This window comes from Serinus canaria, chromosome 1A (genome assembly GCF_022539315.1).
Source record: "Serinus canaria isolate serCan28SL12 chromosome 1A, serCan2020, whole genome shotgun sequence".
Lineage (NCBI taxonomy): Eukaryota > Metazoa > Chordata > Aves > Passeriformes > Fringillidae > Serinus > Serinus canaria.
Window position 1 is genome coordinate 58,901,632 of NC_066314.1, and position 21,232 is coordinate 58,922,863.

General features: G+C 37.8%; 1 protein-coding gene across 2 annotated transcripts in view; it reads left to right on the forward strand.

The window, feature by feature from the left end:
- Positions 1 to 17,452: 17,452 nt before the first annotated feature.
- Positions 17,453 to 21,232, forward strand: part of DGKI (diacylglycerol kinase iota) — a 103,419-nt gene continuing 99,639 nt past the window's right edge. For both annotated transcript variants that reach the window (XM_050970079.1, XM_050970080.1), the window contains exon 1: positions 17,453 to 17,560. In XM_050970079.1, coding sequence (XP_050826036.1) covers positions 17,468 to 17,560 — 93 coding nt within the window. In that variant the 5' untranslated portion in view covers positions 17,453 to 17,467. The remainder of the gene's footprint in view (positions 17,561 to 21,232) is intronic.

The window sequence follows — 21,232 nt, forward strand, 5'->3', positions numbered from 1 at the left end:
ACATGAAGTCACCTATATCAGTGAGGTGTTTAAAATTAGTGAATGTGACTTTTAAAGGAGTCTTGCATTATATTCTGTGCCTTTTAGGCACTTGTCTGTAGTTCTGTCTGCTTACTTTCATGGACATTAAGTGTTTGGGAGTGCCTAATGATGTACTAAAGCTTGGATAATTAGTGTGTTAATACAGAAGCACATCTTTTACATATGATGAAACATTTCCCTCATTCAAGATAAATTTATTTCTTTTCCCCATTAATGGTTTGGCTTCTGTATCATAACTTCCTAAAAGCTATACTAATGTTAACACTGAAGGGTGGGCTTTTCTTCCATCGGAGGGTTTTCAAGGCTAAGTTTTGGAACTGAGAATTAAGCATTCAGTTGAAAAGAGATGTTTATATTTATTTGCTCTCATGGTAAAAGGAGAATCCCAGGGTATTCCATTAGTCACATAAAAAGATGGAGAGATGATAGGAATTCTAGTTCAAATTATGCAGTGATGAGTGGAAGCCCCATGCATATTTAAATAATGCTGAGTTTTTGTGTGCAGTTGACACTTGAAGTGCTGTGTTCTGGGTCAGTAGTTCTACTTTGCTTCTTCTTTTTCATGAAGGTTTGAGATCTGATATTCTTTCCAGAGAGCTCTAAAGAGAAAAGAGGTCTGTCATATTTCAGAATGGTGGCCATATCTTTGTATTTTTCCAGTGGTGTAGAGGATGCAGTGATTTTGCAGAAGGTGCCCATCCAGAAAACATGTGTTTTTTTCTTGTTGCTGCAGTGCAACTGTTATCAGCCAAAGTAGTGGTTCATGAGGACATAGGGAATCATTATCTTTTTTGACAGCATCTGAACATTGCTGCTCCATAAAGACAAATGTTGTCATTCTGCTTCTGTATACAGGTGATCTCTCAGCTGAGGCTTAGGGGGATCTCAAAAGGCAATCGATGCAGAGATGTTGGAAAGCATGGTGGGGGAAAGGAGAAACCTATCCCTATGCTGTTCTATTTTGCTCTATGTCCACATACTACACTTGCGATAATTAAAGAATAGGTGACCTCTACATGAAAAGTATTCTCAAATTAAAATGTGCTAAGATGGAGTTAAAATTGAGAATATAAATCAACAGAAAAATATTTGAGGCACTGTTCCTATTTGCAACACAAGTATCGCAAACTCTGAAATTTCATAGTTAAGGGTGAAACATAATCCAAACATGACAGATATTTGGGAAAGAGACAAATGTGGACACACAAATGTGTGTCCTCTCAATAGTAATTTTTTAAAGAAATGGAGCAAAATTAATAATTTTTACTTGCAAGTATATTTAATTAAGTTTAGATTGATGACCACTGATTTCACACTAATCACAAGTACCACCCAAATGCATATTTGCAAGAAGATTCTTCTCTCTTGCTGGAGTGTTAACAAAGGGAAAATTTTCTTGCTGATTTATTTTAGAGATTTTCTTAAATAGTTTTTTTGCAGAATGTCAGTCATAGCAGGAGTGGAGGAGAGTTCCATCCCTCCTGTTACAATTGGAGTTAGAACTCTTTTGAACTAGAAGGTTGTGCTGACTGGGTTATTTGTTTGGCTGAATAAGTACAGCTGCTTGAGGTGGCAAATTAAAACAGCGAGGTTTATCTTCATTGCTTTTGAAACCATGCTGACTGCAGTCTAAAGAACAGTGAGGTATGGAGATAGTGGTGGGTGTTAGTAAAAAGGTAAGTCTTGCTCTGTCATTTACTATGCTGGAGAGCTTGAAGAAATCTAGTTCAGTCCGTGAAATGTGCACAGCAAGTCATAAACACATGCATGCAAATTTGTGGTTCCCAAACTCCTGGTCCTTGAATTCTTATTTCTCTTCCACTTCAGGGGAGATTGTGTATGGTATTTGTTTTGTATGCAAGGAATGTTTGCTATACTGAAATTATTTTTGTTTGCTATTAAGGTGGTAATGGATCAGGAGCAATCAAATGGGAAGTCTCTACCTGGGAGATGGAGAGATATTGCGATGGTGTGTCCCCTGTGAGCCAGGCTGCCAGGAAAGCACTGCTGCCTCCGCTTCACTGAGCAGGGGCTTGTTTTCTTCCCAGGACACTGAGTTCACACACTTGTGAAGGCTGGGAATCTGGAGACAAGAGAGAGTTCACAGTTTTCTTTATTAGGCCACAGTCATTGCTGTTTTATCCACAATGATGGACAGTATCCATTTTCCACATAGCAAGTCAGACCAAAACGTGTCAGCCCATAAGCATGATTTGATGGGTCAGCTGAGGTGGCACCAAAAACATCAGTCCCACTGAGGCCATCTTTAACCCACCACTCTTTGTGTCAGATCCAAAGTTATGTGGTCATAGGGTGAGTCATTTTGTCTAGCTGATTTGGTGGATAAGATACTGTATTTGCTGGGTCCCCTGTGGCAGGAAGCAATGATCAATCTGACTCCATGTCCTCAGAAGGCTAATGTATTATTTTATGATACTATGTTATATTAAAGAATACTAAACTAAACTATGCTAAAGAATACAGAAAGGCTACTTACAGAAGGCTGACAAGCGAAGAAGGAAAACTTGTGACTCTCTCCAGAGTCCCAGCACAGCTTGGCCCCAGTTGGCCAGTGAGTGAAAACAACTCATACCAGAATCCAATGAAACAATCACCTGAGGTAAACAATCTCTAAATACATTCCACATGAGCAAAACAGAGGAGAAGCAAATCACATAATTATTGTTCTCCTTTTTCTCTGAGGCTTCTCAGAGAAAATCTTGGGCAAAGGGATTTTTCCAGGAAATGTGAATGCCACAATAAGATATCTAGTTTTTTCCATTAGCTGAATGGATTTTACATGTAGCATTATTGGCACAGAGTCAACATGAGGAAAATGGCAAGAGCATGAGACTGGTGTCTGTGTCTTCAGGGACAGAAAGAGAGCAGCTGCTTCTTTAAAAGCCATTAAATCCTCAAGCCAACGAAACACATCAAGTACAAAATAAACCAAACTGGCCAACTTTTTATGAAAAAAAAAAAAAAAGGCTGTGTCAAAATATACAAGTGATGACAGAGCCTTTAGTGTGGTCTAGCTTTGTGTTAAACAGGATATCGTCCTAGAGGTGATAGGAACTCATATCAGGGACCTCTGTTAGCTTCTGTGTTGGTAGGTGGCGATGAGTGCCCTATTGTCCAGCATGTTGTAGAATATTGCCTGTAAATTTTGGAGTAGAAAATACTGTTTTGTTGAAGTCAAAATTCTTCATAGAAATGTATTGATTTTTGTCAAAATTTTCTGTCAGAAATAAATAAAAAAATTGACTTACAAAAGGTCACAGAACTTCCTTTGACTATATCAAGATTTTCATAAGTGGCAAAAGAGTGTCTCATCATACAAATTACAGAGCCTTCTTAAATTTTAAACAGTGAAGTTCAAATAATTCCCTTTGATCTTATTGAGAAAAATTGACTGAGAAGGAAAGATTTTTGAGGGAGGGCATTTCATCTTGGGCAGTCTCAGCTCTTTGCTCTGATTCAGGATGAAAAATTTTTCAAAAGTCCATTTGCTGGAATTGAAATTGTGAGTTTTCACACGCAGTGCTGTGAAATTTTCTGTGGTTGCAGGTGTCTGGAGGTGTGCCACTCAGATCAGGTTATTTACATTTTTATTGGCCTAGTTGTGCTAGAATTCTGTAATAACATGAACTGTGAAAGTCATCCTTGTAGACTACTAACTAATTTTATTTACATGGTGATGTAAAGTAGACAAGTAAATCTCTGATATAATCTGGAACAACAGAGAACAAACAGTCCAAACCAGGTTAGGGAAATAGGCCACTTTATCTTTAGAAATCATGATGGCAAGTTATGTAGACCTGGTCCAAATGAAGGGGTGATTAATCTATTTTTAATATGATTTTTATTCTTTGTTATAAATTCTGTCCCAGAAGCTATGTGCTTTCTTATTTAGCTTTCAGAGTTGGTCTTTCTTAAGAATGTTTTATATCCTATGAGATCTGCCTCTGGATTATAATGTTGAGTTGACACTGTTTTGTCAGCAGAGAATCTGCTCAGGTCAAGCACTCTTCAGTGGGCTTGTGTCCTGCTGCTGAAGAGAAAATAGCTGCAATATAAGGACACATATGAGGGATGGTGTTTACAATCTGAATTATGTACCCCTTAAGAAAGGCTTGAAAAATTTCTTAAGCTAGTGCAAGTTCTTAGAAATTGTTTTGCATTATAATAGTGTTGAAAATCCTTATCCAAACTATGGTGCTCTGGGAATTAGAGCACTTCTGATGAAGTTAAAGACCTGCAGACAGGTAGACTTCTCACCAAAAAACAGCCGGTGTTGGTCTAGTCCTCTGGTTTTACTGGAAGTGAACACTATGGCTGTGGTAGGCACCATGTGCACTCTTGCCTATGTCCTGGCTGTTGTGGATGCATACTAGAAGGAAAAGCATTTTGCTACTTCTGCTTTTCTGTATTACCTAAGCAATCAGCATAGCAAGAGAAGCTATCTCATTTTATCACTTTGAAACTGACAGTGGTATTTTAAATAAATTATTTTCTCCAAGATGGCTATTTTGGAGCATCCTGCTGTCGGACACCATCTGTTTGGTGAGCATCATCATTTCTGACTTCTGCAGTGTGGGAAGCAAATGTCAGACTGTCAAAGCATTTTCTATCATGCTCTAATTCTGGCTGAACAGAATTTGCTCAAGTAGTGTACAGTAGACTTTGAGGCTTTTAAGTCACATCAGGATTACAGGCAAGAAAAACCCACGGTCTATTTACAATCAAGTTTCTCTAGAACAAGAATTTGAATAGAATCAAGGTACAAATTTGGTCAAATGAGGCTGTCAAGACAAAGTTAGATGTTACCATAGATGTTAGGTGTTGATCACTCCTAATTGTCAGTGTGCTAGGCAGAAATTTTTGATAGCATTCTCAGAGGAATATGATATTCTTTCACATATAAGGTTCAAGTTTAGTCTTTCTTGGTAGTGTAATGCTTTATTGAGGTATTCACAAATATAGTGCTGACCCAACTATTTCAAGGAAAGCATTTTCTCTAGTCTAGTTTATCCTATCATCCTAAAGTTATAGTCAGCTTGTTGTTTTTTTACTCCTGTGCCTGGTTCTCAAATTTTTTTGTTTCTCCCATTGAAAGTTCATTAGCTGTGTTTTTGTTTCACCTCTCTGAATTTTCTGTTTCTTTAAAATTCTGTGTACATCTCATGCTTATGAAATCTGAATTTCCAGTTAAACTATGCAGCATGTGGGAAGAACATCAGCAAATTTTAACTGAAGTGTGTTCAGATTGGTGAACACACCAATTGTCAGCATCTTTTAAGCTGAGCTGGTCAGCCAGGGTAATGCTGTTATATGCTATGGCTTTTTGTTGTAGAAAACCAAAGCAATACCTGGTGGTGTGGTAGTTGGTTTTTGTTTGGCCTTTTTTATTTTAGTTTTCTAAATTTTTAGATTATCAGATTTTTTTAGCCCCTATATGCTCACATATAGGGTGAATTTCACAAAACAGATTAATAACTATTTCTTTTTCCCAGGAAAATGCTGTGAATGGAGAGCATCTGTGGCTAGAGACAAATGTTTCTGGGGACCTCTGCTACCTGGGGGAGGAGAGCTGCCAAGTCAAATTCTCAGTGAGTTATTTTTGGATTTCTTTTTCTGAGGTAACAAGCCTGGCTTCAGACTGATGCAGTGCTCAGTCGCTTGAGAGCTTGAATTGTTTGCCTGTGTTCCAAAAGGAGAGCAAAAAGGGCAAAAGGCTTTTGGTAAAGACTTTATTGCTTCAGGAAAAAAGCCCAAACCAGTTTTGATGGACCCCGATTATTTACACAGCGAGAAAGTATGTAATGAACAGCTTTGCTAACATGGTAAGGGGAAAAAAAAGAGTAGAATATTGATTTGTTTCAGGAATATTAAAACACTAGTCTATTTTACATGAAAATATACACAAATATATCACTTGTTGCAGCCTCTGAGAGGAGGAACTGATCAAATTTCTGCAATTTTAATCACTGCAAGGGTTTGTACTGAATTTTCCAAACTCTTGAATGTGCTCACCAGCAATGAGTGCACTCATATTTAAGTGTTTACCTTCTCCTGTTTGGGAATATTCAAGGTTAGCTTTCTCCTGCTGAAGCTTTTCTGCTGTCTATGGAAACATTTCATTGGAATGGTCTCAGATCCATGAGTATCTGTTCTTTGACTGTTGCACTTTGAGGCTACTTCAGGAACTCTTTCTGCCTAGTGTTTCAGTTAAATTGCTTCATCTAAAGAGAATAAAATACCCAAAGCCCTCTCACTTTGGTATTTAGGAAGCTTGGGAAGAGAGTGGGGATCCTGTGGTCATGTCCTTGCTCTGAAGCAATGCTCTAAGGGAGTATACCAGCCCTTGGACTGAAAAGGTTAAAGGGAACTCCTCTTCTCTAGGATGTTTGTAGTTACCATCTGTGACTCTTCATGATACTGCCTTTCTGCTTTTATTTCCACCCTCCCTACCTTCAGAGCATTTAATTCAAATCAAAGCATTTTGATTCGCTAATCACCCCCAGTGTTCAGGGCAATGTGATCCAAAATACTTTCCATAGCACACTTTTCTGCTTTCCATAGCACAAATTTAATATCCATCTCCTAAAAATTCTCAAGCAAATTGAGTGCATTATGCTGTATATAGAGCATTTAGGCCAAGCCTGAGAAGCCTATGCCTCCTTCAGAGTACTGAAGCACCTGCTGATTGTGTGGTAATACTCAGGGGAAGTGTCACTGTGTGTTTGCTGTGCACTTACACTGATCCTGAGACACTGAGTTCTGGCAAAACCTGGACACAGGATTTCTTTGGCTGAGTGGACCTTTGGTCTGACCCAGTGTGATGGTTCTTGCGTTCTCAGGAGATTTTTGCCTTCCTAAAACTGAACAAATTCTTCCTTGTGATTTAGCACATTGAAAGTAACATGGAAATTTAATAATGTACGGTTTTTACAGAGATAGAAAACAAACTTGGCAAACACAGAGATAAAACCCATGAACTTACCAAGTTATGAAACAGGTGAAAGCCTAGTCTGCTATACAATGCCATGACTCTTCAGGTGAAACATTAGAACACCATATGCATGTGAACATGTACAGTTAGGGTGTATCCAGATAATTATGACAATTAATAAAATTATTATAATTATTCCATAATGTGAGCTGTAACTGTGTTCCATGGTTTTTTTTTAGTGAGCTTATTTAAAACATGCTGAAAATTATAAATAAATAATTTATTTATTTATAAGAGAGATTTAAATGGACATGAATAAATTGAATGTAAAAAAATCTGAAGCAAAGAAATCTCAACTTACTGTGTATTTATAAATCTTCTGTCCCTCAAGCACAAGTCTGCAAGTTAAATTTCTATGAAAATTAATTCCATCTGGTTAATTAAATTCAGTTTATGGAAGTAAAGTAAGTAAATACATTCTCTCTTCTGGATGTATTCTCTTGCCTTTGATATGCTTTGGCCCAGGGGATTCAATGGAAATTATTTCAAAAGCACTATTGAAATTAATAAAACTAATGAGCGTAATTGAGAATTTTGTCCCTGCTGTAACATTTCATAAGCATTGAACAGTATTCTATGAGAATTTTATCCTTCTCTGCTAAAATCACCCAAGTACCTAAGTGTTTTTCTGCAAGGCAATGGTCAGGCCCATCAAATTAAATATTTTATGATAGGCATGAAATGACCTCTTGCAAACTGATGCGAGTTCTCTGGTTTGCAATTTTTCTCCTCTTTGCTCATCATGCTCATGCTTGCTCACTTTTAAAGTGATGCTCTGCAGGGTTAGCCTGATCCCCTACCTAAAGGGAAGCATTCACTTCTAGTTCACAAGCTGCAGTTCTATAGCTATTATTATTTTTTTTTTCACAAAAGCTCAGGTTTTAACCAGAAGAGCCTCAGATCTTATTTATTTATTTACAGAGCTGAGAGCACCAGAGGGGAAAAAAACCCAAACCCAAGTGTATTGTATAGGGAGCGGAACATCTCCTGTTTTTCAGCTGACGTTGTTTTCCCCCCGGGCATAGCTCAGCTCCACATACGCTCTGTCCCTTTCCTGTTGCAGAAGTCTGCCCTGCGGAGGAAGTGTGCTGCCTGCAAGATCGTGGTCCACAACGCCTGCATGGAGCAGTTAGAGAAGGTGAGACATTGCCATCTTCTGGAGCCTGATGTAGCCAACATGCTTTTAATTCTTTTAGTCAGGTTTCAGCCTGGAAAATACTCTGCACCAAAATAAGTTTTCACAGCTGTTTTAACAATGTATGTGTGAACAAATCGTGACTTAAAATTCCATCTTTTTTTTAAAGTATATTTCTTCGAACCCTGTGAACCATAAAAAACCCCAAAACCAATCAAAGAAAAGACTAGAGAATGCTTTCACAATTTCATTGTTTGAAAATAAATTGTCTCTGCTTCTAAATGAAAAATTCAAGCTTGAAGATGGAGTATCCAGTCATGTACAACATTGGCCTTTTACAATTCCCTAACTAAAACCAGCATAATTCATTGTATGACAGCTGTACTTATTATGAGCAGTGCAGCATAAGGTGCTAGTGTGAGCTTTTCCCCCTGTATTTACTAGACTGTACTGTTTTCTCTTCAAAACTTCTGAATTCAAGTTTTTGTCTCTAAAATGGAAAACATCAAGCCTTTCCTTCATACTCCTGTTATTTCTGTGAACATCTGTCCTGCTTCTCATTTCCTTCAGGGGTCCTTCATCACACCCAGGCACCGACAGAATATCTATCACTGACTTCAGTCTTCCCCTCAGAGATTTGTCTTCATTATGCCTAACTGGAAATGTGCTACAGAAATCTCCTCCCCACCCTTTTCAGTCCTGGTGGGATATGTGCAAAGAAATATGTGTGGGAATTTCCCCATTGCTTTCATTAGAGCTTCATTTTCACTCTTAAATGTTTAGCAATGTTGTTCTTCATAAAAGAGGCTGATGCATTACAAATTTATAGCAGCAACCCTATAAGGAAAGGGCTTTTTCCTTTCCAAGTATTTGGACTCATGTTGACAAATCCCACAGTGATTGCCATAATATCAAGTTGGAGAGGTACCATTTCCACCCCCGATGCTTTTATCCACAGTGAAATTAACATTAGCACATGCTTTCAGCACAAAATGTTACCAGTGAATTTTTCATGATTTCCTTCATCACCAGCAGTGCTGACTTTCCGAAGCCCAGTGAGTTGGTGGCATTGCCAGCGAGAGAAAATGAGCACTTAGATAAAACCCAGCTTCTCTGTGCTGTTTTGGAGACCATGAAATCCCCCTCTTGGCAGAGGGCTTTTACAAAGTCTATAAAGTTTAAAACTAGTACATAAGTCTTCTGCTTGACCCTCTCTGCCAAGGTGCTAATTTTAAGGAAAATAAATATAAGCTGGGTCTTTCCAACCTGTCATGACTGAGCAGTGAAACAACAAATTGCAATTCCAGGTGAAGAGCAAGGGAAGACTAATATTACAATCCATTTTATTTCTTTATATGTACTAGGTATTTTCCTTACTTTTTTTGTGTGTGCCTTAAAAAAAAATTTTATTTTTGTTTTTCTCCCTAGAACTATGATTTTGAAGGCAACTATTAAATGAGGGAAAAACTTATTTATATGGGGAGGGTTGTATTTAAATTTGGAGAAGCTTGGTCATTCTATGTTTGTAACAAAAACATAGCTGTGCATTGTCTTCAAATGTTTAATTCTTTGAAGGATAGTCAACTCAAACTTGAATTTGTTTAACTTAGTGCATCCTTACTTCACATATCCTTTAGACTTTGTGCAGGCCTCTCTCCTCTTCAGTGCCTATTTTAGTGTCTACATCCCTCTATTTTTATTTCTATTGTTTTTCTTTTCTCAAAACTTTTTCTCATAGGACTACTTTCTTGTTTATTAAATACTTTTTTTCTCTTCACCTTCTCAAAAATATTTTCCATTTATGAGCTCTCCTGTTGTTCTCTTTGGAGTGGCAACACCACTGCATGAGGCAATACAATGCTCCCCAAATGATTTGTGGCTGGGGAAGTGGATGCAAACATCCTTCTCAAATGAAAAGGTAGAAATTAATGAGTATTTGCATGGCTCTTTATGTAAATTGCAATTTTTCTACAGATTTTGTTTATGAAGACATAAATACAGGATGTACAAAAAGGTCTTGAGTGAAGAGTGAAATTTCTAGCACCTTTCCAGACCTAAACTGAAGTCTGCACTTTTTTGCAAATGATTTTCAGAAAAACAGATAAAGCAGTTTCTTTCTAGAAGGAGGAGGCAGTTGAAATACTTGAACTGAGTAGGCAGCAATAGCATTAGTGAAGATGGGGACTGTGTAGAGGTCTACCAAGGAGAATTAATATGGCATATGAAAAGAGATTTTTCTGACATCCAGGTACGAATCTTTTTTCACCCAGTGAAGCTAGTATTTTAATAAATAATAAGTACTTTGGAATTCTAGCCTAGATCAAGATATTGGAATAAATTTTCTTTCAGCTCACTTTAAGTTCTAACAGTTTTATTGCAATGCCAGATTAATTTTCGCTGCAAACCAACTTTCCGAGAAGGAGGCTCCAGATCTCCAAGAGAGGTGAGTAATGGACAAATTTCTTTTCATTTGACATGTGTGCTGGTCCCCCTGGTGTGCAGCTGCAGAAGTGCTTTGAGATTGAGAGGAGTCTTGGACAGAGAATTGGTTCCCAGTGGAGTATGTTCCCCTCTCCAGAATAAATGTAACATGCATTCGAGCTGAAGCACTCTATTACTTACGCTGACAGAAACCATTTCACCTTTCTGTTGTCTTTTGCCCATTCATTCAGTTATTCTACCTTTTTCTTTTTTTCTTTTTTTTTTGGTAGCTTTTTTTCTTCCTGACCTTTGAGCTAGTATTTTTATTTTTTAAAAAACTATTTTCCTCTCCTTTCACTTCTTCTCTCTTAATATTTTTTTTCCCTCCAACATAAAATCAAAGATTTGAAAACCTAAATACTGAGGAAGTAGTTCTGACCTTATTTCAATGAGATAAAGAAAACAGCTCCTTGTCCTTATTCCTCCTACAGTTTTGGTGGTTTTTGAGATTCTGTGCAGTGCCTGCTGTACATTTTGCTCCAGGAATTACTCTGTTGGCTGAAGGGACTTTTTCTTTAATGTCTGTTAACAAATGTCACATAGATGGTACTACTGAGTGCAAGGTGCCCATGCTCCTCTAACACATCTGTTTTGTCTTGCAGAACTTTGTGCGGCACCACTGGGTGCACCGGCGGAGGCAGGAGGGCAAATGTAAGCAGTGTGGAAAGGTGAGATTTCCTGCACGGCACAAGCACAACACAGGGCACTTAGGAGTTCAGGGTAGCCAGTAGGTCCTTCCAGTCACTGCTTTTTTTTTTTTTTTTCACACACACTTGGCCTCTTTTAATAGCTAATGACAAGCCTGAGATGTTGAGCATTACAGCTCTGATTCCCATGTGGGGAGAGAAAGGCAGCTGCATCTGCAGGAATGAGCACAGCATTTGTCCTGGGAGGTTGTGGTGTACTGGCTGCTGAAAGTGAGGAGGAGGAAAGCTGTGACTCCTTGAGCCTTTTTAATTGCTAAGCTAACCCTGTACTAATATGATGTTCTTGCAGTGCTGTCCTCTGTGCCAAAATTGTGATGGCCTATTTTTCAGGCTCCTGGAAAAGAAAGGCTGTTGCTTTCTTTCTGCCCCAGCAGCCTCTAAGATCTGTGAGACTGCTTTGTGTTTCTTCTGCTTCATAGATTGCAAAAGTTTATTTCTAAAATACTATAAAAAGGGGGAAGAAGTACTTTACTACTGAAGGTCTTTCTTCTGAAATATTATGGACCCCTGAAATATATTGGGAGATATTTAAAAATTAGATTAACAGGTATTCCATTTCCTTTCTTTAGCACTATATTATATTTCTGCCTCCCTCTTTACAACTAGTTAGAAAGTCCAGGTCTCATCTCCATGGCACAGCGCTTCAGTCAGAGGAAAATGAGACATATATCTGGATACTTATGCAGATTTTCAGCTACCAATAGGACATGCAATAAAAATGTGATGCCCGTTTATAGCAAGTACCATGGGGAATGGTGCAGCAAGGCAATTTACACACAGCATTCTTGGGGTATGACTTTGCCACCATTTTCTGCCTTCTTGGCCTGGATCTCCTCTACAGGCCTTTGGAGTTGATTTTGCAATGAGAGTACTCACAAGGTATCATATCAAAACTTGTGCTGGGTATGTACCCATGGACAGCCTTGGTTGATCAAGGTCTTCAAATCCAACCATCAAACAGACAATATAGAAAACTTCAGAGAAAATCTCAGTTTTCGCCTTAAATAAGAAATATTCAGTTAAGAATAAGATAAGTATGTTGTAGTAGAGTTGTTCTTTGCTAGGAAACAAAAAATTAGAGAAAATTATAATTAAAAAAATTATATTTATTGTCCAAGCAGTCTGCTATTACAGCAAAATACATATGCTCTACTATAACATTTCAAAAACCTCCAAGTAAGAGCCGCCTTTATTATTCTCTTGTCTTGTAAGTAAAGAGAAACTATCATTGAAACAGAATGATAGTAAATTTAAAGCAATAAAAAATATTATTCATAGAATACTTAAGGATTCTGGTAGATCTCATTTGCTTTAGCTGCATAACAGTCCTATCTCATGTGTGGAATAGGATGGTTAAGTATTTTAGTGATCATTAATTATAGGTCAAATAAAGTTTTCAGGATATACCCTCTCATGCTTCAAACCATAAGCAAGTGGATAGGAATTAATGCACTCCATCTCCTTAGCACAGCCTTAGTGGCTTTATATTCTGTGTGCCATTATGTGCCATGGCTGGCACTTCCTGAAAAACTGAGTCCACTGGGGTTTGTTACTGTTCAACCTTAGATCAGAAGTGCAGTTTGAAATAAATTTTCCATGTTATCATTACTTGCAATGGCTCACATAGGGGACAGTTTTGTAACAAATGAACTGAATTCCTTTCAGATTAAACTTAATTGGAAGTTCATTCTGCAGTTACTGGTGGGAATTTAGTCCACAGGACCAGACTACAGCTAATTTAAAGTAAAATTATCTGAAAATCCTTGTGTGTACTCTCTTGAGTACTAACAGAGCCTGTGCTACCCTGTTACACGTTATTGCTAGTGCAAATACAGCTCATAGAAACTCATCTAGGCTTTAGGTTTTTACTCTTCCCAATGATGGTTTCACTGATTTATTCCTGAAGTATTGTATAGAGAAATTGGAACCAGGGAAGAGGGCCTGGAATGTGCAGTGTAACCAAGAGAGGTATTTCAGTTTTTATCTCACGAATTTTCAGAAATCGTGCCTTTATATTTAAAAATCTATGATAATCTTTCCTGTGGTCTTGCCTTGTTGAACCTTGAGTTCATGTAAAGTTGTAGCATTTACAACATCCTTTAGCAAGAAATTCCTGAACTTAACTACATGCTAGGAGAAGAGCCACATTTGCTTGTTTACAAATCTGTCACACACAAGGTCTTTTTCCTAGTCCTTCATAGCTGTTGTGTTGGAAGGGATGGTAATTAAGGGTTCCCAACCAATGGCATCCACACCATTCATGATGCTTAAGAATTCTTTTCTTTCTCGTGAAGACACTGAAAAAAAAAAAGACAGTTTTGTAGCTGTTAGCTATTTGTTAGCTGAGATCATCAGAGAAATCAGGATAATTTCTTTCTTTCTATAATATGACATAAAAATGCTCAGACCATGTGGTCCAGCATCTGTTTCATAGCTATGTGCAGTAATAGAAGCTTAAGGATGAATGAAAAGGAATCTTTTTCTAATATGCTTCTAGTTATCAGTGGCTGAGGGGTTTTCTGAGACTGAGAACACATTTTGGACCATAACGCTAAACAAAAACTATTTCTTTAACCTTCTGTGGTGTCCAAAGTGGGTGTCTTCCACACAGATGCAATGTGTGCCTACAATGTCTCTGTCACTGGTGTCCCTTTAAAGGCCTGTGGATTGATGCAGGGCTGAATGTAAAGTTAAGACTGAAATTTCCAGTGCTTGAAAGGCCATTCTAGTTCTTTGTTATTTTAGCAGAGATCACCATCCAAATGGTTCTTTTACAGTCTGTATTTGAGTTGTAATAATACCTGTCTCTCCTACAGTTATGCTGCATTAGGGTATCTCTAGGAGCACTAAAAAGAGAAAATCTTTTCTAGGAAAATACTTGCAAAAAATTATTAGTAGCCCTAACATTGGTGTGAAACTAGTCTTTAGTAATCAATACTTCTGTGGATAAAAATAAAACATATCAGACCTAGTAATCCTTAGGTGCTGTCTTTGGTGCACAGGTGTCTATGTTAGCTTGTACTTTAATCCAGACTATTCAGACAGGTTGGATTACCAACACAGGTTGGTTTTGTGGCCATTCAGGCACTCTTTTCCTACAAAGTACACTTTTTCTGGTGTGCATAACTGTTTATTTCTAAAGGAGCAGCTCACATGGGGTTTCATGTGTTGTGGAGGGATTGGTTGCTGAGAATCAGTGCTAATGATATACTGTTAGCCTGATGTTCTCAGAAAGGTGAAATTCATTTTCTGCCCCAAATTAGCAATTTTGAGATAGAAGACCTCCTTGCATGATTGAAGACATCTGAAATTCAGTGCTACTTCTCATTCAGAGAAGGCAGTAAATATGATTTCTAGTGAAATATGGAGGGCTCCTATGTTTCAGTCCAATGGTCCCTGACAAATCTCTCTGTGACTTACAGTGCATGGTTTATTTTATCAATTACTTTATTTATGAAGCTAGCTTTCAAATAAATGCCATCTTACCTGAAACTCCTATCCTTAGAAAGAATTAGCTCACATTTGTAAAGCAACTTGAGGAAGGAAAGTGGTGTTTTATTGCTAGTTATCATTAATCTGTTTTTATTACTGTATAATTTTCTCTAATGACTCCCTAAAAGCCAAATGACTTACTAAATAAATGAAAAATGATCCATCCAGAACCAGACAAGCTGCTCAGTCCATATGTTTAAAATGTACAGCTGATGGGCTGTGGAATTAATGTTCTGTATTTAGACTTTTATTATTGGAGATTTTGGGAGAGAAGGGTTTTCCCATTGATGCTGTGAGGCAGAAAAAACCAAAACACTTTGTGCCCATGAGGGACTGAAATAATTATTTTTTATTTTAATGCACTTTGGAACTAGGAGAAACATTGTGAAGCACTAGAGTAAGTAAATGAGGAAAGAGTATTTTGTCCAGTGTCAGACCTCTGTTCCAGCATTTGTATCACAGCTACTGCTCTTATGCTCACACTGAATGGCAGACAAGATGTGACCAGCCAGAAGTATCTGGCCAGCTTGTCTCTGTTTAGCCACTTCACTACACTCAATTGCTAAACCTGATTATGCCAAATCACAATCATTATGAAAAATCTACTCTTTGAATTTCTCTGAAAGTAAACCCTGAGGCATTAGGGGAGGGATTGAAACAAAATTGCAAAAATCTAGCCAGAGGTGACACGAGCCTTTTCAAGAGTTGGTCTTGGTGATGAGGTCCATGTGGCAAACTGGTGTGAGGGACACCTGTAGATGAAGCTGCAAGATGTAGTTCTGCATTGTGAGCAGGCAGGTAGAGCCTCCTCCTGCTCTGCGTATCCACAGGATTGTTCTCAGCCACCCTGTACAGACTGATTGTAGCTCATCCCCTCACTTCAGAAGACCAAGGCATCTCTGCGTGGGTTTTTTTTTTTTTTGTTTGTTTGTTTATTTAATTCTCCTTCTTGGTGTTCTTGACCTTTTCATTTCACTGAGCACTAATAGGCTCATTTGTCCTGCAGGGGAAGAAGGACTTTAATAACAGAAGCAGTGAGGCAATGACCTGTTAGACTTTACTACATCAGTTTATAACTTTTTTTTTTGCATTGGGTCTTGGGCATTTACAGGCATGTAGGAGATTTAGGTATTACTCAGCTTGTTGGAAAGAAAATTGGCTCACAGATTCATCACTTGGTAGAGAGATTGAATTAGAAAATTCTGGGAGGTGATGGGCTACTTACAGAGGTAGAGACAGGATTGATGAAAGGCCATGAATAAAGGATCCAACCAACTGCAAATCTGAAATCTAAGCAGTAAAGACAACTGACAAACTGTTCACTGAAATTGTGGACTTTTCATCTCTCCAGCCATCAACCCAAATCAATTTTTTTCTCTGACTAAAATAACCTTTAACTCAGCTCAGAATTACAGGCTATATCTTACTGTTTGTTGCCTGTGTTGCATGCAGAAGAATATATATGATCCAATTGTCTATTAGAATTTACAGCAAAGTTATATTGCATTCTATACAAAGAAGCTCCCCTGTAGGAGAATAAAATTGCATTTTCTGGTTGGGGTGGGCTTTTCTTACTTTAAAAATGCAAAGAAATAATTTATTTTAATTGTGAGATCTGAATCAAGCCAAACTGGATTTTTTGGAACTTACTGGAAAGATTTTAATCTGAGTCAGTTCAATAATTATTATAGTTCAATAATTGTTATAGTTCAATACAACTATAAACCTAATTACTTCATTTCCCTGTCAAAACATTCTCAGAGAGACATTGTAGTTAATTTTGTTCTGTGATAAAAAAAAAAAAAGGTAATTCTACTCTGTAGTAAAAAAGGAAAATTCAAATTCTTGTTTATATTTATAACAATCAAGGCTGCAATGACAGAACACTTTTTTCAACAGGAAATCTGAAACTTTCAAGTCTGTAGAAATCCATGAAAAATTAAAATAGACATTTCTTCTCTATTTTTCCATTGTTTTTGACTACAAAAAAAATTTAAGGAAAAGTGAAGCATTTTGCAGAAATCCTTTTAAAGGAATTTTATGAATATACCCCAGTGGAAGAACCTTCTCTGTTACCTCCTGTAATTGTTTTATCCCCCAAAAATCTGCTTGCCTAGCACACTCACCTGGCTAGAGTTAGAGATATATATTTTCTTATAGTCAAGAAGAATTTAATGGTTTTTTTCCCCCTGGTTATTCTAGGGCTTTCAGCAGAAATTCTCCTTCCACAGTAAAGAGATTGTGGCCATCAGTTGTTCCTGGTGCAAGCTGGCGGTAAGTGAAAAATACTTCAGGAGACTGAGTTTAACTAGGAGTGATTGTGGGTTTTTTGTTTGTTAGTTTGGTGCTTTTGTTTGTCTTGGTTTGTTTTTGTTTAAGCATTTTTAATTTTTTTTTTCTAAGAAGGCATGGCTTAGGAAGATAATCTTTAGTTACATGTCCTAAATCTCCATCTGTTGAAGGGCTTGAAGATGATGGAGTTGGGAATATGGCCCCAGTTTTTGTACCATCATCCTCTTCTTCTCCAGGCTCCCCCTTTGTCTTTCCTGACTCTAGTCTTTCCCTCTCTTCCAGTTCCATAACAAAGTCACCTGTTTCATGCTACATCACATTGAGGAGCCATGTTCCTTGGGGGCTCATGCTGCTGTCATTGTGCCTCCCACCTGGATCATTAAGGTGAAGAAACCTCAGGTAACTGCATGCTGATGTCTGTTTCTGAAGCTGTCTGGCTGTGCAGGGCCTGTCTGGCTGTGCAGGGCCAGCCTGGCTTCTCTGCTTGATCCTCCTTCACCAAGGCATGCTTGTTCAACCCCTCCTCTCTCCCTGAAACCCAGCATACATCCATGGTGGTCATGAACCTGTATCCTCCTTCCCCTCCATCAAGTCCTTCAGTAAATTTCCCTGTTTGGGATGATCAGCAACAAACATGACTGGTTCTGAGCTAATTCAGCTCAGAGTTGTTCCTGTAACTGTGAGTTCAGCAAGCATACTGCAAGACATCCCCTGTGTGGTGGGAAGTCAAGCATGTTTCATTAAATAGAGCTGAGCAAATACAGGGAAAAACTTCACAAACATCCACTTGAACTGCAGTAGGAATTGGCTGTGTCTGGATTGGCATCCCTCTGAATTTGCCTTTAATGGACATGTAAAGAATCAGGTCTTACTTGCACCAGGGCTTGCACATTCTGGAGTAAACAAACCCACACACTCATGGTTGCACATAACAGGCATTGGACTTCCAAGCTTTTGTGATAGAAGTGGTAGGTCTTGGAGAGGCTGAATCACTGCTGAACACAAGAGGGGAAAAAAGATATCCAAAAGAGAGCTCGCCAGAAATTAAAAGTGGGTTCACATCATGCAAGAATAACTTTTTCTTTGAAAGTCTGTTTTTACTCCAAGTTGAGCTGAAAGAAATAAACTCTGAACATATAAGGGAGTCAGAAATTCTGTTTAATTTTTTTATTTCAGAATAATATTCTTTATTTCCAAGGTCCATCCTTGGGAAGTGACCTGGGCTTTTTGCCTCCTGGCTGTCAAGAAGAAGCTAAGAAGTTCAGGCTGTAGTCAAGGCACTAAGACAAAAGTAGTCAATGAAACCAGAAAAAGGCCTAAATTTTGACACTGTCTTTAGTTCCAGTTTAGGGATGTGACAGATTTGAGCATGAGTAGGAAGCTGGCTGTTAAGGACAAGGGGTAGAGGAAATACATGGATAGAGTTACCAAAAAATCAACCAGAGGGGCCTCTGTTTTTCCTTTGGGTCAAGAGAAAGCATTGCAATATTCCTAGCCACCTCCACTCTGAGAAAAAAGGCTTTTTTGCCAGTTGTAGACTTCCCCCAAACTCTTCTTTCTCTGTTTACTCAGTCTCCTCCAGAGAAATACTTTTTTCTCTTTTGTTGAGGAATGCTTGAGTCCTTGGCAGGGACTTAATATCCTTGGCTAATTTTCAGCAACTGTGTGGTATTTGACAGATGTATCCATGTTTGTCCTTACAAAAAGAAGCTTTTCTTCAATTATTTTAATTTTTATTTTACCTAATTTTTAGTAAAAAAGGGTAAAAAAACCCAAACAAAAACCCCAATAAGCCCTGACATGTAGATTTCTTTTGATTTGGCTTTTGCCCAAAGTAGGGTATATCTTCCTTACAATATTTGTAGAGCATTTGCTTGCTTGTCCATTTTTTTTTTTTAACTTCAAATTAAAAAATAAATCTAATCTAGGTAATTATAATTTATGGAAAAAAAATCTTTTAAATGAAGACTTAAAATGTTAAGCCAAAAGAAAATAGCTGTAAGCTTTGTGTGCCTGAGTCATGAGCACAGAAAAAGTACTTGATTATTAACTTTCAATCACATCTCTAGTCCTTGAAATTCATGGTCAGTAGCATGCAAAACCTCATCTTTAGTACCTGGACCATTAAATAGATCAAAATTGTATTTAACACAGACAACGGGTGCATTTCCATGAGGCTTCCTAATATCACCCATTGGAGTTATAGGAAATGCATCTTTATTACTTTAGAAAATAGTGATGGATCTTTTGGATGTGCTTTCAGATTTTTTGGCAGAAGTCTTGTTTTCTTTTTTTTTGTTTTCTTAGGAAATATTTTTCCTCTCCTGCTGTTTCCGGCCTGCTCTACTTCTGTGTATTATGACCCTCTTCACCCTATAGAAATGTTTGGTAAACACTATGAAATATTCACATCGCTTGATCCAGAGAGTATAAACACAATATTTACAAATTGTTGTAACTTCACATTAAAAAAAAATGAATGTGTAACCAACAATGTGTTTTTCACATATTTCGCAGTCAGAATAAATATGGCTAGAAGCTTTTTGGGTGTAAAATATTTCCTCAGCTCTAATTAACTACTTACATTGGTCACAGACAACTCCTGAACTGAATTCCCCGCTCATATAAAATTGATTTTAGTGGTGCCTGCATCCTGTTTGTTTGTGGTTTCCTTGAAGTAAATAAGATGGCATTTTGTAGCAAAACCTCTCCCTGTTTTACAATTTATTTTTTTTTGATTGCCCTAAAAATAGTTTTCCATGCTTATTTTGTAAAACGTGGGTCACCACCTTTCAAATATTAGGCTTCACAAAGACCACACTCTGTGTCTCATTACCAACAATGTTGGGCTAGTGAAGCATCATGGTGTAATTGGTTAAGAACAAATTTATGCTGACATTTATGGTCTAAATGGGGAGCTTTTGCTTCTTATAAGCGACTGATTTAAAGATGAAGAATATTCAGCATGGTTCGAACAGTTTTGGAATTGGTGGTAGCCCTGTGTGTAGTGTCCCCCTTACATGAATGGAAAACTCCAATAACTCTTCCACGTTATCTGTAATGTGAGCCACTTCTGTATCTTTTCTACTGATTTCCAGTATTTCTGTATTGTTAGCAGTGCTTTGATACCAGCTCTGTTTTCCTGGGGCTCAAAACAATTCCATCTCCTAGTTTGTGAAGCAGGTCATCCTTGTTTACTGGTGGTATTTTGTTGTAGGTGAGGTATGGTAGCCAAAGTGGTATTAGCTCTGGCACTGGACTTGATATATGCCTGTGTTGTGGGAGAAAAGCAGAGGATAAGGAGGGTCTGACTGATGGACTTACTGTTTTAGTCTGTCTTCTGTTTGGGAAGACAAAGGCAGTAACTGTAAAATCCAAGGTTTTTCTGTTCAAGGTGAGTAAATTGGTGTTTTCTTCTCCTCCTTTGAGGACTGTGAACTAGTTCTAGTGAACACTTACATTTCTGGGCTTATTTCTATATTTCCTCAATTGCTGAGTGCTGCTGGCTTTTCTGATAGTGGTTTGTGACGGACCAGAAGATGGCCACAATTGACCTTCCCAGATGCTGTTCATTGTTAAAGTAATTTGAAAATCAATGTGCTAAAAGCCTTTGAAAACTGAGGATAAAAAGTTGTAAAGGAAAAGGTTGAAAGTTTTCCTTGGATTTGTCTGAGGTAGTCCATGGCATTCACATCATCCAACACCATACAAGAAGAACTCCAATTACTCTGTTCAGCTACCTAAGCTTTCTGAGAGCTATACTGACCATTCAATAATATGAAAAATCTCTTTTTGAAGATGGACAAACTGACATCCACAAAGGAGAGGTTTCCTCTCTAGAGGGAAATTAGGATTTACTTATTGTGCCCATTTAAAGGTATGCTTTGCTATCAGGTACCTTGCTAAATAACATTGTTTGTTTACAAAATACTCATTACCTTGTTCTGTGAACAAGATATTATGTATCCATTTCTTCACTTCAGTGTGCAAAGACGGCTGATTTTCTTTGGCTGTTACTCTGCTGCATGTTTGCAAAAATCACATGTATGTCTAAGCAGCTTTTTGCGGTTC